The sequence below is a fragment of the Equus asinus genome, chromosome 11 (assembly GCF_041296235.1).
Source record: "Equus asinus isolate D_3611 breed Donkey chromosome 11, EquAss-T2T_v2, whole genome shotgun sequence".
NCBI classification, from domain to species: Eukaryota; Metazoa; Chordata; class Mammalia; order Perissodactyla; family Equidae; genus Equus; species Equus asinus.
The window spans coordinates 26,670,314-26,689,008 of record NC_091800.1 but is presented as its reverse complement, the minus strand read 5'-3'; the positions used below and the strand labels follow the sequence as shown (position 1 = coordinate 26,689,008).

Sequence of the window (18,695 nt, the reverse complement as noted above, 5' to 3'; positions counted from 1 at the left end):
CATCCACATACAAAAAATAAACTTCAGTCTTTACCTTGCACCATTTATAAAAATTACCTCAAATGAATCATGGACGTAAACTTGTAGAAGATGATATAGGAGAAAATCTTTGTGATCTTGGGTTAGGCAAAGATTTCATAGGTAATACTATCGAAAAGAATAGAAGAATAGTATTCTTCTATCTATAAAAGAATAGTATTGAAGAGAATACTATTGAAAAGAACTAAAAGAAAAAATTAATAAATTCAGCTTCATCAAAATTAAAAACTTATACTCTTTGAAATATACCATTCAAGAAAATAATAAGCCCCAGCCTGGGTGAAAATTTTTACAAAACATGTATCTGTTAAAGATTTGAATCCAGAATGTGTAAATAACTTACTGTTCAATAAGACAAATAACTGAATAGAAAATTGGCAAAAAGATTTGAAAAGACTCTTCACTAAATAAGAAATGTGGATGTTAACTGAATAGAAAATTGGCAAAAAGATTTGAAAAGACTCTTCACTAAATAAGAAATGTGGATGTTAAGTAAGATTTGAAAAAATACTCAGTGTCATTAGTCCTTGGGAAAATGCACCACCACACACCTGCTAGAATGGCAAAAAACAAACAAAAACTAAGTGCTGGTGAGGATCTGAAGCAACTGGAACTCTTATTCATTGCTTGTAGGAATGCAAAATGGTACAGCTATATTGGAAAACAGTTTGTTAGTTTCTTGTAAATTTAAATTTACATTTAACATAGAAGTTAGCCATTCCCCAACTTGGTATTTGTCTAAGAAAAATGAAAACTTACATCCGCTTAAAGACATGTAGTTGGATAGTTAGGGCTGGGGTTAGTAGCCTTATTCATAACATTGTATTCAACTCTTGGCTTGGATAAACAAATTGTGGCATATTCATACAGTGAAATGTTACTCAACAATTAAAAGGAATAAATACTAATAGTTACAATAATATGGATGAGCCCTCAGAAGTATTATGCTAAGTGGAAGAAGCCAGATGAAAAAGGCTACAGACTGTATGATTTCATTTGTGTGACATTCGGGAAGAAGAACTGAAAATATGTCAACTTCCCGGGGGCGCGGGTGGGGGGGTCAATAAACCCTATTTCTTAAAAAACGAAAACAAAAACACAAAATTCCATTATTCCCCAGGATAGATATTTATGGTATGGAAAAGGTCAGATGATGGATAGTGTTGAGACTGATGTGGTGTAGTGGAATGAGTGCTACATTCCCTGATAATAGTAATGCTGCTGCTGCTAGTTAACTCTGATTCATTGCGTACAATGCCAGGCACCATGCTGATTACTTAAGAGCATTCTCACTGTTAATTTTCATGATGACTCTGTGCTTGGACATTGTTGTCATCCTATTTTAGTAGAAACTGAGGTTTAATTAGACTTAAGCAAGTTGCCCACAGATACACAACTAGAATATATATTCAAACTCTTGAATGTTTGACACCAAAATCCATGTTCTTAACATAAATAATAAGAGTGTAAGTCCCAGGAAGACAAGGAATTTGTTTTTGTTTCTCTTTTTACTGCCGTATCCCTGAAGTCATAACCATGGCAGTTGCATAGTGAATATTTCTTGAAAAATTACTAGAGATCTCAAATTTTGGAAGATAAAAACAAACTGGAAGATACAAAGAAACGTGTATGAAAATAAAGGTATGGTTTTTAAATAATATTAAATTTGGTGGTTAGACTGATTTTTTTCATTTAGGCGTTTATCATATCAAATGACTTTGTGTTAAATTGTCTTGTCTGTGTCCTAATAAAATCTGTTGTTTTAAAAAGCGAGCAAAATGCTTATAGAGTAGAATTTTGTAGTTGATTGTAACCTTCATGGCTTTGTAAATTTTTTCCCTCTAGCAAATCTTGGTGGCATCCAGGTATAAGATGAGACCAAATGGGATATTATTCATTACAACTAAAATGCAAGCCCTTTTCATATAAATATATATATATATATAATCTTAAATACTTTAATTAGAAATTCTACTGCTAGGACTCTTCTAGTTGGAATTCATCATTTCCTTTGCATAGATACACAAAAATATTTGCATGTGAATGAATCATCCAGTTTTGTAACATTGGTCTCATCTGTAATCTAGTTTCCCCTGAAGAACAAAATCAAATATAGATGACTAAAATATTTAATATTTAATAGTCAAATTTAGAAGAAACGTTTATTTTTCTTCCATAGATAAACATGTAGGAAGAAGAAAAACCACTTTATCTAAATATAGAGTTAATTGGAATGCAGCTAGAACAACAACAATAACAACAGGCTTTATAAATCATCTGAAATAAAGAACACATTTTGCTCTTAGGAAAGTTTCTCAGGTCCTTAAAAATCAGAAACTATTTATGTAATGTTTCATTTAGGAATTTTATCACTTCAAATGAACTTGTGTTGAATTATGTTGGCTATGTCCTAATAAAGTTTGCTGTTTTAAAAAATGAGTAAACAATGTACTCAGTTTTAATAACTTTAGTTACTTCATTTCCCAACCTTTAAAAGAGTAGGAAAAAAAAAAAAGACTTGAGTTGCTGAAAGCAGACACATTGAGAGCAATTAGGTTCGACAGGGATAGCCTGAGAGCAAAGAAGCAAACCAAAAACATGATGAGAAGTAAGTAAGCATAAGAATTCACAAAGCATGGTAGTTGGGGTTATTTATTATAGAGACAAACCACCTTCTTTTACATCTTAGTAGTTCCTGAGAAATTGACCATATTAGTATAAACACATATACAAAAGTTGATGTTCATTCGTTTTATTAGAATAGAATGTACTTAATACTTAGTCATTATAACACTCAAGCAATGTATACTTTGTATGTTCAGTTTCAGAAATAGTAAGTATGTAATACAGTTTCGAAATCAAATTTGTTGAGGTATAGTTTACATATGTTAAAATCACCAGTTTTAAGTGAATAATTCAGTAAGTTTAGGCAAACATGTTCAACCATGTAAATACCACCATTAATATATAGAAATTTTTGATTACTCCAGAAAATTCTCTCCTCGTTTGTAGTCATTCCCCAACACCTCCCTCCTGTCCCCAGGCAGCCACTGACTTTTCTGACATTAAAGATTAGTTTTGCCTTTTCTAGAATTTCATATGAAAGGAATCACATAATATGTACCTTTTTGTAACTGGCATATTTTTCTCAGTGTAATAATTTTGAGATTTATCTATGTTGTATTTATTAATACTTTTCCTTTTTATTTTTGAATAACATTCCATTGTATGGCTATACCACAACAATTTATCTATTCATCTGTTAGTAGATATTGGATTGTTTCTAGTTTTTGGTTTTTATGAATGAAGCTGCTATTAACATTCATGTACAAAGTTTCCATTTCTCTTCGGTGTAAATATCTGGAAGTGGAATTGCTAACTGTTATGGAAGGTATATATTTAACTTCGTAAGAACTTGCCAGGAGCCAGCCTGGTGGTGTAGTGGTTAAGTTTGCATACCCTACTTTGGCGGCCTGGGGTTCACTGGTTCAGATCCTGGGTGTGGACCTGTACACAGCTCATCAAGCCATGCTGTGGTGGTGGCGTCCTACATACAAAATAGAGGACGACTGGCGCAGATGTTAGCTCAGGGAAAATCTTCCTCACCAAAATACAAAGCAAAACAAAACTTGCCAAACTAGTCTTCCAAAATGGTTGTACCATTTTACATTTTCACCAGCAATGTTTGAGTGTTGCATTGCTTTACATCCTCATCAACCCTTGATATTGTCAGTCTTTTTAATTTTAGCCATTTTGGTGGGTATATAGCTGTAATATAAGTTTTAAAGTATTTGTTTCTCAACTAGCTAAAAGTAAGGAAAAGTTTAGAGTTGGACAGTGATAAGCTTTTTATTATCTGTAAAATTTGATAACCCAGAACAGTTCTTTTCTGAAAGCTTTTATATAATTGAGATTTTAAAACAATGTAAAATTGCATCACATACTTTTCAGCTCTGTCGTAATCTCCAATGAAGAGTAAGCAAGTAGTTCCAGTTGTTTAACAGAATATCAGATAATTTGGTATTTCTTTTGTTTTCAATTTAATGTAATCCAAATTTTACATACAAAACTTACATTTTTAGACAGTGATATATATTTTTAGGGAAAATAAGTATTCTAATGATAATGAAAAAATATTCCAATGATAATGAAAGCCATCACTCATTGAGTACTAATTATATGACAGGAATTATGCTAAGGTCTTTCTGTATATAATCTCATTTAATTCTTACAAAGTAAGGTGTGTATTATTATTTCCGTTTCACAAAGAAGGCAAATATGGCACTGAAAGATATGAATTTCACAAGGTTAAAAAATGCTTGAAACAATAGACTCATAAAAGAATGAATGAATTAGGACCAAAGGAGGATAATAAATTTAAAAAGTGGGCTTTTTTTTAAAAACAATTTATGTTACGGACTATAAAATCTTTTAACTTGACTTTGATGACATTGGATTATTGAAAAATGAAAATATTTACTTCAAAGAACTGACCCCTAAGTTTTCCACAGTAAGTTGTAATTTAACTTTTTGATCTTCCTAGAAATTTTTTTGCCTTACAATATAAAATTTAAGTGTTTGTTATTAATGTAGAATTAAATGCTCTCAAGTGTATGTCATCATAAGGATTTAAAAGCACATTTATTTTGTTATGCTGAATAAGAAAAAAAATCACAGACAATTTTAACACAGTACCCAGTGTGTGAATGATTTAATGAAATATTTAAACCATTTTTTTTTTTGTTCCCAGGAAGGTTATATGCAAAAGAAAAAGGAACTTTGGGGAATCTGTATCTTTATTGCAGCAGTTGACCTAGATGAGATGCCCTTCACTTTTACTGAGCTACAGAAAAACATAGAAACCAGGTAAAATTTCTTACATCAGTATGGACCTCTGCCATTAAAGAAAACTGCTTGTGAACATTCTCACTAGACTTCAGAGAATTAGTGAGAAATGCTAAAATTATATAAAACATAAAGGATTTAGGTCAACTACTGAACTGTCGTTTTCTCATGGAGACCTTAATGAAAGTGTATTTATGCTGTACTTTCTTAAAAATGTAATAGTTGTGTCCTGGGAAAAATTTTCATCATGTCTCTCACTATCTGTAACCTTCTTAATTGTAGCTGTTGATAAAGTGGACAAAAAAGGCAAGGACTTATAAAGTAGACTTATTATATATTAAAATCTTTATAAAGGTAGTGTGAGTCTATCTTAAAGGAATTTAGTTAAAATTTATTAAATTTTAAGATTTTTAAATATGTGCATTATATACTTTATGAGATTATATATTCAGTTAAGTATTCATTACAATACTTGGCCCCAATAGTTATTTAGTTAATGTTTGTTTTTGAGCTCATATGCCTTATAACAAGAGTTTAGTAATTTATTTCCAATAACTCATGAACTTTATCTTGAGAAGCCTTCTGGAACTTAGTCATTTCGTTTGCAGCATATTTATGAACTGTAACAGTAAATAATTTTACCAAAAAGATAGTAGTATATGTTTCTTCTTGGATAAACTCATCTGGAATTGAACGTAATTGGTGTTTTATTTAAATAAGATAAATTAAATTGTTGCATTTTTTGGTAACGCTTTTTCTTACTACCTCTAAGTAAAATGTGGAAACAAGGGCCTTGTACGTTCATATTTACCTATTGAATTAGAATTGGTTTACTCTTCAGAGATTTCACAGTTTAACTTTATTAAATAAAATCACCAAATCAAAATAGTTTTTATAAGCTGAAAAGTAATATAAACATATAAGTAAATTTCTACATTAATTTATTTGTTCATTCAGAAAATGTTTTAGCGGCCTCAGAGGATTGGAAAGAATATGGATGTTTGGGTTAAGCTAGACTGAGTTTAAATCTGGGCTCTGTTGTTTTATAAGCTGTAGGACTTGGAGTAGATAGCTTAGGTTCCTCATCTGTGAAATGAAGATATTAGCTACATAGAATTATGAGAGTTAAATAACTTATAATAGAGAGGTATATAGTTCATAGTATTGATGAGATCTTGATCTCTTACCCACCACATGGTCTCCGCTCACAAAAGAAGGAAGGAAAGAAAACAAAAAACTGTTAGGCACCATGATACTGTGCTAGGTTCTAATGGTGCAGAGGTGAGAAATAGTCTCTGACCTCAAGAAACTCAATCCTTGGGGCCGGCCCCGTGGCCGAGTGGTTAAGTTTGTGCACTCTGCTTCGGCGGCCCAGGGTTTCGCCAGTTCGGATCCTGGGCACAGACATGGCACCGCTCATCAGGCCATGCTGAGGCGGCGTCCCACATGCCACAACTAGAAGGACCCACAACTGAAAAAAAAAGTATGCAGCTGTGTACCAGGGGGCTTTGGGAGAAAAAGGAAAAAATAAAATTAAAAAAAAAAAAACCCAAAAAACTCAATCCAGTAGGGAAGATAAAAATTAAATAGATGACTGCAATACAGTTATATAGCTCTTCATGCAGTGCTAAATAAATTTGATAGAGAAAGGCTATTATGTCATTTATCTGTAAGATGAAAGAATTTTCCCAGCAAAGCTTTTCCTAAACTCCTTTCCTGAGTATTCATAGAGCAACGCTGATTTATAAGTTGGGCATGTCATAAATAGTCTCCCTACAATAAGTATAATAATGTATTTGGTAAAACTTTTTCTTAGAGCATCTCAGTGTTCTGATATCTATCCAGGAATGTTATCCAGACCAGTGCTGCTTAAACATGCTTTGGTGAAGGACTGGTTTCTTTTATTTCCAGAGTGTCATAAACTGATATTTTTAAAAACTATAATATATATTCATTAATAGAAAAATGAAACAATCATACTAAACACAAGACCAAAGTTTTTATTATTTTCAGCAGGCATAAAATTGTGTCAAATTGCTGTAGAACTTTTTAACTGCTTTCTCTTAATTTCTGCATTTATTTAATTATGGTCTGGTAACAAACAGTTCACAGACCAGTTTCAATCCATGGACCACTGCTCTAGACTATGTAGTTATCTACAGATCTATGTGTCTTAATTATGGCTTTTTATGCCTATCTGCCTGCCTGCCTCCCTTTCTTCCCTCCCTTCTCTCCCTCTCACCTTCCTTCTTTCTCTTTTTCTTTCTATAGAAGGGATAGAGACTCGCTTAAGTTACCCCTAGAGAAAGAAGGCTTTGTGGTAACAATTCGCAGTTTTCATGATGCTCCATGGATAGGTATTGCCATATATCTCATAAAAACTGGAACTGAGAGTAGTTCTTGAGTAAATGCTATTGTAAGATTGATTCTTTTTCTCTGGATGTATCTGTGCATTTGCCTGATTCTCTTTTATAGTCAGCATCCTGATCATCTACTCCATATCATTTCTATTCCTTATTTATTTGCTTTTCCAGATAGCTTGTCGTGGCTACCCAAGTCCCTTTTATATCTCAGGAACTTTTAATAACCTTTGTTTTGGTTCTGTGCACTCTACTGATTATCTGAAGCTTTTATATTTCTAGTTCTTGAGACAAATGTCTTGAGTGGTTCAGCCCATTTTTTGGAAGGAAACCTATAACTCTTTGGTTCCTAGACAGCCTATATGTGGGTCCAGTGACTACCCTTTAGTTCACTTAGCTCCTTTGGAAAAATTCATTAGACAAACTTGATTAGAAATGAGTGTGTGAGGTGCAGTTGATGATTGCTATCTTTAATCACCTATTTTTCAGTAGTGAAAAATGTATATATTGATATTTCAAATAGGTTAATTTTTATAAAAAACAGTAAAGAATGATTTAGTCATTATTTAAACAACTTAAAATTTTTAATCAGTTTTCCTTTTCCCTTCTACAATTCAGTCCTTAAGCCGTTGATGGGGTGAAGTAGATATATGTATGTCTGGTGGGGGAAAGCCACGGGACCAGAGAGGGATGTTAGAGCCAAAGTGGAGTGCGGAGGGCATCCACATAGGGGTGGGGTGGGGGGAAGCTGATGTGGGCTGCTTGGTGTGCAGTGTCAGAGACCAAGCAGGGTGTGCAGGTAGCTGGTGTAGGGAGTCATGGCACATGTGAGGTGAGGGCAGTCTAGGGTGGGAAGTCGGAGTCCTACTAGTGTGAGGAAGGTGTCCATTTGGAAGGGTGAGTGCAGGCTAGTTTGGAGAGTCAGTGCAAGCAGGAGAGGAGAGTGCCCATGTTGGGGAATGAGTAGCTTTGGAGATGGAAGGTTGTTACATACAAGGGGATTGATTAAATGAGTAAACAGATTAAAGATAAACAGATTCCAGGTTTCTCACTGTCAAAGAAGAGTTGTAAATATGGAAAGGGAAACACCAGAATGAACCATGTGGTTTTGTGTTGGAATTGGATAAATGGATAGGAACTTATGGTTATAAAAACTTACAGATAGATGTAGAAATAAATACATATGCATGTGTCTTTCATAACTTCTTTTTTTCCATATTCTTGACAATAAATAGAAGTGGACGTAGGCATATAGATATAGGGGTGTAGGTTGAGGACTAGATGATGTTTTCCTCTTCAAATTCTAGTAAAATGCAAAAAGTAATTTCTTCCAAAGGATATAATAGTGATTGGGTGTAGAGTTAATAATATTTTGAATTGAAATGTCTGTGCTTTGAAAATGAAATAAAATGAATTCTTTAAGTTACTGATTCACTTTTTTCTATTTTTTTCCTTTGCAGTGTCTATAAATTCTTTGACTTACTAAAAGAAATTGATACCAGTACCAAAGTTGATAATGCTATGTCAAGACTGTTGAAGAAGTATAATGTATTATGTGCACTCTACAGCAAATTAGAAAGGTAAAGTAAAAGTTTTATTAGGATTATACCCTGGTTTTTCACGTCATTGTTCGTGATTAGAGTCCATCTAGGAACATTGACATATTTAGTAAAGTTATTAAGTATTACCCCTTAGATTTATTCACTTTGCTATTAGTTTCTTATTAATTCTTAGCTTTCTTATTTACCTAATCATGTGCATTCTGAATATTTCCTCCAAAATTGACTATTTTACTATCCTTCCATGTTTCTCATTTGTTTTAACAAACTTTAAGCTTAGTTCCCACTTTACCCTTCTCTGTCAGAAGACTTCTAGTTTAAATGGAAGAGTAACCTAAATTAAACTTCTTCCTGATGGTGTTACTTAGTTTAGAAAGAGAAAACATACTGGCAATGGAAGGTGTATGTGACCTATACTACCGAGTTATGATTTGTATTCCCAGTGGTGGTTTAGAAGACGTTTCATTACTGTTCAGCTGGGGAAATGATGAAATGCAGATAAACTTGGGTTAGGTTTTTAATGTGCTTTTTATTCAAGTCCTCACTCCCAGTGGTACAGTCCGTAATTTGGCATGTGCCTGTTATGATGTTCATTTTGGGGCTCATCTCATTTAGGTAAGAGAATGTGAAAGTTAATGTTTTACTTAAATAAGCAGTTGAAAAGGGAGAATGGGAAAAGAGACTTGTTTTAAAATATTCTAGGGGGAATGAGTATGCAGATAGAGCTGGAAGGAAGCATATTCCCAGGAGGATGCTTCTATTTTTCCTTTCCTTTTTGGTTGATATGTCACTAAAAATTCACGGGTCTGATGAAGAATGAGAAAAATGAGAATGAGAAAACTCAAAGATTGGCTTAGGGCTTTTGAAGGAATTTTTCTTGCTCCTGGTTTTTAATTGTGATATAGTAGCATTGACCATCATTATTTTCTTAGGCCTTTCTTGAATAGAGTAGAAGCTCTTTGCAGAGGAAAAAAGGGAATTTTTTTTATTAAAAAAAATAAGTAATTTGCATAAAGCATGTGAATTAATTGTACAGTACTTGGAAAAAAGTACAGACGGGCATAAATAAGAAAATATGAATCACCCCAAATTTTAACACTGGAGATAATCAGTTTCACATTTTAGAATGTTTCTTTCCTTTGGATATTGTATTACATAGAGTAATCTACTCTATGTAATCTTGTATATATAATTTTTTGTCTTACTTTTTATTGTTTTAATCTAACAGGGACTTTCTAAGTGCTTTTTGTCCCTTAAATTTGTTTACAACCTTTTAACTCATATCTTAAGAGCTTATCCTAAAAATACTAACCTAAATACAAGAGAGCTTTAGAGATTTTTATTGCAATATTAAGATCACTGAAAAATTGGAAACAGCCTATTTATGCATGACTGAAGTAAACAAAATATAATTTAAACATTAAATATTATAAGTATAAAATAAAATTTGATGAGGAATAATAACAACATGGGGAAAATGCTTCTAATTTAAATACATAAAGCAGGATATACTGTGATTATAACTGCAGAATAAACCTAGACACTGACTCATTGAATAAAATGACTAGAAAGAAGAATACCAAAATGTTAACTGAGGTTTTATATGAGTAGCTTACATTTCTAAGGAGGATGTTTTACCTGTATAATAAAATAAGAAAAAACTTCTCTAAGCCAGCATTTAAGAAAAATCTAGTCTGTAAAAACTGGTGCCTCAAACTCTATAGTTATCAGGTTTTTTCTAAATATAGAATTTTAGTTTGGAGTGAAGTCTTGATTTTTTTTTCCTACAGTAATAATTTTAACTGGATACTTCTAGGTTTTTTGCTCTGCTATTTGAGATCAGAAATCTGCTTGGATATTTGTTTCTGTTTTACCTCTTTTCTTTACCCATCAAACCTTCTAGTGTTGCATTGTATTTACGATTCTCCTGGCAACTAAGGGAGAATTAGAAAAGAAAGTTAGAAAGTGTGCTGTTGTGTGGACAATTCTAAGGTGCTTAGGTTCTTCCTACCTCCCATTCCCTGTGTTTTTCCTTTAGGCCACTGTAAACACTGGTTATTTCAGGTTAGTAAATAGGACACAAGATCAGAGTTCTCAAAGAATTTTCTTCAAAACAGTAGTATGATGCCCTATCAAAAAAGGGAGGCTCTAGGAGAGCTTAATTTGAGTCAGACAGATTTGGATTCTAGTCTGGGCTCCAACATGTACTGTGTGATGTTGGACAACTTAAATTACCTAACTTTAGTGGTTAGTTTTCTAATGTGTAAATTGAGTTGATAATAGTGCCATCCTGTTAGATTTTTTAATGTATTAAATGAGATAATGCATGGATGGTGCTGAGTCCAGTGCCTGGCATAAACGTAGTAAATTTTCCATGAATGTTAGTTTTTAAAACAAAAAATTTCTGGCCAGATTTGGGAAAACTTGCATACTGTATATCCCCCTTAAAGAGTCACAATGTACGTTGGCAACCCAAGGTTCTTAGAAGTCCTGTATAATAAAATCTGTTGAATCTGTTGAGTTCAGCATTTCCTAAATTTAATCGTCTACTAATATATGTTTATATGTATATAACATTAATTAAAATCTTCTGGAAGCAGTGTTTTGTGGAATATACTTTAAGAAACTCTAGGCTATCAGCTGTTTTATTGCAGATAAATTAAAAAACTACAGTAAGCATTAAGTAAGTAAGTGACTTAGTACCTGGCTACTTGTTAGATTTTGGGGATACAAAATCATAAGACACTATGATCATCTAGAATCTTATAGTAAATAAATAAATAATTTTTTAATAAAAATAAGTGCAACGATGCATGTGATACACTGTTGTAGAGGATTATATGTAAGAAGTAGAAATTATATAGTAGGCAAAATATTATGTATGTTTAAGGGCAAGAAGGGGGATTATGGGGTGTTTTTGATCAAGAAAAAAACTATAGAAGGAGGCAGTGTCTGAATAGAGTTTAAAGGATAAATAGAAACTCACTAAGCAAAATGTGTAGGAACTGGGACTCAGCATCCTATGCAGAGTGATTACCCTGTGTACAAAGCCAAAGCAGTAGCGTGATGTACTTTGCTATTGCTAATGGCTGAAATACAGGAAGGGATCAGATTGATAGTGAGCTTAGATTTTGCCCTGAAGGTGATGGAGAGTTATTGAATGATTTTAAGTTGGGGAGTGACATAGTCAGGTTTGGCCTTAAAAGGTTCCTCAGGCCTTTGTAAAAGGGATTTAGAATTTTTATTGACTAAGTGTATGAAATAATTTAGTGTTCACTGGCCTTGAAGTGGATCCACAGGGTTTTTTCTATCTTATTTGTGCATTTTTCTGAAGAGCAATTGGGAAGATTAACTGTGATAGCAAAGCCTGTTATTTCAAGGTAGATTGTATGTATGTATAGATATAAGTGTGTGTGTGTATATATATATATATATATATAAATGTGCTTTAGTGATTATGATAACTTTAGAAAAGCTAAACAGATCTAGATATGAATATTAATTTTGTCATTTATTGACTGTGCGAGCTAGGGAAAGATACTTTTCTAAACTCTAATTTCAATCTGTAAAATATAGCTAATAATACTTTCCTTGCAGGATAATTATAAGAATTAAGTAAGATAGTGTTACTGGTTGGCTTGTCTCCTGGCACACACTAAGTGATAATAAATGGTAGCTTTTAAAGCTGTTATTAGCTGCTGCATTAGTGCTGTCCCATAGAAATATAATAATGCAAGCCATGTATTTTAAATATTCTAGTAGCTACATGACAAAAAGTAAAAAGAAACAAGTGAAATTAATTGTAACATTTTATTAAACCCATATATCCTAGAATATCTCATTTCAACATGTATCGTTCACACAAAAATTTTTACACAAATGTTCGTAGCAGCATTATTTATAATAGCTGATAGTGAAAACAACCAAATGTCTGTCAACTGATGAATGGATAAACAAAATGTGGTATATCCAATCATGAAATATTGTTCAGCCATAAAAGGGACTATAAATATAGTATGTGCAACAACATGGATGAACTTTGAAAACATTAACCTAAGTAAAAGAAGCCAGACAAAAAAGGCCCTGTATTCCATTATGTGAAATGTCCAGAATAGGCATATCCATAGAGACAGAAAGTAGATTAGTAATTGCCAGGGAATGGGAAGTGAAGGGATGGGGAGTAATTGCTAAGAGGTATGGGGTCTCTTTTTGGGGTGATAAAGTATTCTGGAATTAGATAGTCATGAGGGTTGCATAACAAAGTGAATATAATAAAATCTACTGAATGTATACACTTCAAAATGGTGAATTTTGTGTTATGTGAATTATATTTCAATAAGAAAACATGAAACCAGTATGAATGTTATTAATGAGATATTTTCCATTCTTTTTTTTCATACTAAGTATTTTGGAATACTTCAGTGTGTACTTTACGTTTATAGCACAACTTCACTTGGACTAGCTACATTTCAGGTGTTTAGTAGCCACAGATGCTTGTGGCTAACATAAAAGACAGCACGTATTTATACTGAATAATTATCTTTATTCTATGAAGGCATTCTATTCTGGGTTCCATTAAATTACAAAATTATATAAAGCAATGCATCTGATGTTAAACATCTCTTCTATAATTACACAAATTCCTTCTTGATTACTATTGATACTGAACCTCTTAATCTCAAGTTTGTGTGCAATATGAACCAATCACTGAGACATCAGGGCTTGGAGATGGAGAAAAGTTTATGAATTGGCCAAAACGAGAAGGTGAGAGGATAGGTTCTCTCAAATCCACCTTAAGGAAAGAAGAAATCAGGGGTCTTTATAAAGCTAAGGGGCTTAAGAGGAGGAGTTTTGGAGAAACAAATGGAGAAATTGCTTTTCACTCTGGCTAAGCCCTTGGGCAATCATACTTCTGGGTGTCAGTGGCAGCTGGGGGCTGGTTATCTGGTGATCATAACTTCCTTAAAGGCATTCTCTTTCTTCTGCAAAACAAGCTCTGTAAATCCTCGTGATCATTGAGTCACCTCTCAGATTAAAGAAGAAAAATAGCAAATTAACAAGATTAACTTCTTTTCATCTGTGTTTGTATTGAGAACAAGGTTGAAGAATAATCATGTTCTTATTGAATATGTACCGTAACCCTAAGGTATCAGGCTTCACTGTCTGCCTTTTACTATAAGATAGTAGTTTTCTCTATATAAATTTTTGATTTACATGTTTTTTGTCACTGGCTTCTCTCACTTAGAATGTTTTCATGATTCATCCATGTTATAGCATGTTTCAATAGTTCATTAATATTTATTAGGGAATAGTATTTTATTGTATGGCTAAACCACATTATATTTATCCATTCATCAGATTATAGACATTTGGGTTGTATGTCTTTTAAAGTAGTTGAGAGTATAAAGGAGAGCAAGTGTATGTTTATAGAGTTTGTCATATTAACCTTCTTGTTTACTATTTCTTGTTCTCTTCCTTTCTTCCCACAGATTTGATTTACCATCTAGTGTTACTTGTTTACTCCAATACAGCTTTGATCCCACCCATCTCCTTTGTGCTACTCTTGTCAAATACATTACATTTCTATATGTTATAGGCCCAAAAATACAATTACATACATATTGTGTTACATAGTTGCTTTTTACATCAATTAGGACAAAGGTGTAGAAATATGCAAATATACCTTCTTTTATAATAACATAATTACCTTTCCCAGTGCACTTTGTTTTTTCATGTGGATCACTTGTTTTCAGCCTGAGGAACTTCCTTTTTTTTTTTTTTTTTTAAGATTGGCACCTGAGCTAACAACTGTTGCCAATCTTCTTTTTTTTTTTTCTGCTTTTTTAATCCCCAAATCCCCCCAGCACATAGTTGTATATTTTTAGTTGTGGGCCCTTCTAGACGCCGCCTCAACGTGGCCTGATGAGCAGTGCCATGTCCGTGCCCAGGATCCGAACCAGCAAAATCCTGGGCCACCAAAGTAGAGTGCACGATCTTAACTGCTCAGCCACGGGGCTGGCCCCAAGAACTTCTTTTAGTATTTCTTGTAAAGTGAGTATGCTATCAACACATTCTCTGTTTTTGTTTGGGAATGTCTTTATTTTACCTTCACTTTTGAAAGATAGTTTTGCTGGGTATATGATTCTTGGTTGACATTTTTTTCTTTCAGCAGTTTGAATGTGTAATCCCACTGCTTTATGATCTCCATTGTTTATAATGAAGAGTCAGCTGTTAACGTTATTGGGTTCCTTTGTATGTGATCATTTTTCTCTTGCTGCTTTCAAGATTTTCTCTGTCTTTCAACATTTTTGCTATGATATGTCTGTGTGTGGATCTCTTTATGTTCATCCTACTTGGAGTTTTTTGTGTTGCTTGGATGTGTAGATTAATGTTTTTCGTCAGATTTGGGAAGTTTTCAGCTGTTATTTCTTTAAATATTTTTTTCTGCTCCCTTCTCTTCCTCCCTTTATCCCTCTTCCCTGTCTTTCTGGTACTCCCATCACACATATATTAGTCTATTTTTTGGTGTCCTATATTTTTGTGAGCCTCTTTGTTTTTCTTCTCTTTTTCTCTTTGTTCTTCAGATTATTTGTACATAATCTCTTTTGATCTATCTTCAAGTTTAGTTGTTCTTTTCTCTGCCAGCTCAGATCTACTGTTGAGCCCCTCTAGTGACTTTTTAATTTTGGTTATTATACTTTTCAACTCAAATTTCTATTTGGTTCTTTTAAAATAATTTCTCTCTTTTTAGTGATATTCTCTGTTGGATGAGCCATTGTCAGCATAGCTTTCTTTCTTCTTAGGTGTGATTTTGTTTAGTTCTTTGAACATATTTATATTAGGCTGCTTTGAAGTCTTTGTTAAGCCTGAAAACTGGGCTTTGTTTAATGCAGTTTCTGTTGTCTGCTTTTTTTTCCTCCTATAAAGGGGTCACACTTTTCCTGCTTCTTTGCATATTTCATATTAATTTTTGAAAACTGGACATTTTTGATAACATTGTAGTAACCCTAGGTACTAGATTCTCCTCCCTTCTGGGATTTGCTCTTATTTTCTTGCTTATTTGTTTAGTTTTCTTTGACTTTTTCCAACATCTCTCTTGTTAAGCTGTTTCTATTGATATTCATACCTAACTGTTACTTCCACTAATTGCTGACTGATTGCTTATTGTTTTTGACAATGCCCTGGGTCACAAATTGCTCCACATTCAGATCCATTCAATTTGGCTCTCTTTGCGGGAATGGTCTTTGAGGCCAGCCTTGAGGCTTGTTCTGACCCCAGGAGAGCTCTTCCTAGCTGTTTCTTTCTCTGGTTCTCTCCTAGATGCTCTCGGATTTAGCTTGTTGCTCTCATTGAGCTACCAGCCTCCTCTTACTTGCTTACCACTGAAATCTTTTGGTTGTCACTGGTGCTCTTAACCTTGAACATCCCCATACTCCATTCCAAATGAACTTAATTCCCTTGGGGAGATCTTTAGAGCTCTCTATTCTTAAGGACTGCTTCTCCCCTGGGTGACACTACTGTGCCACTGCTCAGGAGGTCAGGGTGGGGACATGTCCTCCTTTTCTTGGAATGACACCTCTAAGAATGGGGGCACTGAGAAGAGGTGATAGCCCCTGGTCTTCTCTGATTGCATTTCTTGTCCAAAACCTCTGTCCTGTGAGCTAAATGTGGCAAGGGAAGTCAGGGCCCCAGTGTTCTTGATCTGCTGTGCCTGGAGTAGAACTCTTGCCCTATGAGTGGGTCTAAGTGGAAGAAGGTAGTCCCAGACCTCTCAGCTCCTCCTGCCTGGGATAGACCTTCTGCAACACAGAGCTGGAGGTGATGAGAAATGCTGATAGCCTACTCTTCCCAGAGAGATAGTCTTAGGCTGGGAGCTGGGGAAACAGCAGCCCTGTGTCTTGGCTGTACATGCCTGGGGTAGACCTTTGTTATCCTGAGCTGGAGAGGAAGACTAAGTGAGTTTTGCCTTGAATTCCACAGCCTGTTATTGTTCTTACCAAGATGTAGTAGATTTTCTTGAAGAAATGTTTTCTTTTTTGCTGCATGCCCTTAAGAAAATTTCCATAGAGTTTAAATGGTTTTTTCAAAAATAATTTTCACCAGTTATGGTTATTACACTGGCAAGCAGGTCTGTGGAGATCCTTACTATGCAATTCCAGAACTCATTGTTCTAAACAAGTAGGTTTTGTAGTACTTTTCAATTGTATTGTTTTAGTGAAAGTATTAAATAGGCTTTTATGACTTGATCTGGGATTCTAATGAGATCAAGATTCAATTACAAAATGTATTCTGAGTCATAAATGCACAATATGGAATCCAGTCCTTTTGTAATTAGATATTACAGTGATGAGTGAAATGTCGTAAGTTGGAAAAATCTTTAACTTTGTTTAATAATGCTATACTTTTTTGTTTTAAAATGTATACTTCTTAAAATGAGATGAATAAAACATGATAAAATTGTTTTCAGAATTATGAAAAAAATTAAAAAGTAACTTAAAAAAAACCATAATGTTAATATAATTCATTCTTTCTTTCAGGACATGTGAACGTATATATTTGACACAACCCAGCAGTTCGTAAGTAGTTCAGAGCATGTTATTTTTCACTTTTGGTTTTCTTAAAAGATTTTTTCTGGAATAATCCCAAGAATGTTGATAATGTCAGGATTAGTTTGATTGTTTATAGTGTGCTACTTCATACATTAAGGTCATAGATTTAACCTTCATGCATATTATTCATCTTATCACAAAGAAAATGGTATGAAATATGTGCCTTTTACTATAAGGGAGAACTAATAAGGTGGAAGTTGATTCAGTGCAACACCATCTCTGGGAAAAATGCAAATTCATTGTCTAAATCTTTATTGAGGGTCCATTATAGGCACTTTATTAACGAAGACACAGAGCATAATTTTTGTGTTAATTCCAGCAAGCGAGTGAATATGGAAAAATTATCAAGGCATAGTGTTAAATTGGTAAACTAGGGTCACCCAAACCTCTGTTCTGCTGACTGTGTTGATTTTAATTAGAAAACAAAGAGCAGAAAAGTATTAAGTAATTGTAAACCAAGTACATTTGTATGCTACTTGTGCATATTTTTCGGTTAGAATTGAGATAGTCAATATTTTCTTTACAGAATGTATACTTCTCTTTGGGGCTGAATGTAAATATCTTGGTAAAAACACCAACTGAACTGAGACAAATTGAGTTCATGGATAGATTGTGCATTTAAAATGGACTATATCCTATTGTGTAGTCAACTCAAGTCTAATTAAGAAAGCTACAGTTGGAAAACTGTCAGTATAAAATTTTTTTTCTGCTTTCTGTTTGTTTCTTAGGATATCTACTGAAATAAATTCTCTGTTGGTGCTAAAAGTTTCTTGGATCACATTTTTACTAGCTAAAGGTAAGTCATGATGTTTGTTATGTGCTAGTACTTCAAATGTAATAATTGATACTTCTTTTGGAGTAAGCTCAAAACTTTTTATTTAGTTTAATATTAACTCCTCCCTCCCCCCACTCAGTTCTCTCTTGTGGCTTGTGAACTGTTAGCAAGTTCCTGTATTTCTGGTACTGGAAGCAACCTTGGGAATGTCTCATTTCATTCCTGTTTCTAGTATTCTTTCATCCTCTCTTCCTTCCTTTCTTTTTTTAAGAATAATGTTACTGTTTTTATAAAAATAATATATACTCATCATAAAGAATTCAAATAATACAGCAAAATACCAAGAACTATGTAGAAAAATTGCGCAAAACTCACCCAGAAATAATCATCATTAAAATTATGTGATTGTCATTCCAGATATATTTTTGTGCATACATTTTGATAAAAAAAAGGTGGATGGAGGAGTGAATTCACAAATAGATATAATTTTCTAAAAATAAGATCATAT

At 33.5% G+C, this 18,695-nt stretch overlaps 1 protein-coding gene across 3 annotated transcripts in view; it reads left to right on the top strand.

Annotated features, from left to right (window-relative positions):
* RB1 (RB transcriptional corepressor 1) overlaps positions 1-18,695 on the top strand; it is a 155,184-nt gene that overhangs the window by 24,402 nt on the left and 112,087 nt on the right. For all 3 annotated transcript variants that reach the window (XM_044777159.2, XM_044777158.2, XM_070520658.1), the window contains exons 3-6: positions 4,790-4,905; positions 8,705-8,824; positions 17,341-17,379; positions 18,141-18,208. In XM_044777159.2, coding sequence (XP_044633094.1) covers positions 4,790-4,905; positions 8,705-8,824; positions 17,341-17,379; positions 18,141-18,208 — 343 coding nt within the window. The remainder of the gene's footprint in view (positions 1-4,789; positions 4,906-8,704; positions 8,825-17,340; positions 17,380-18,140; positions 18,209-18,695) is intronic.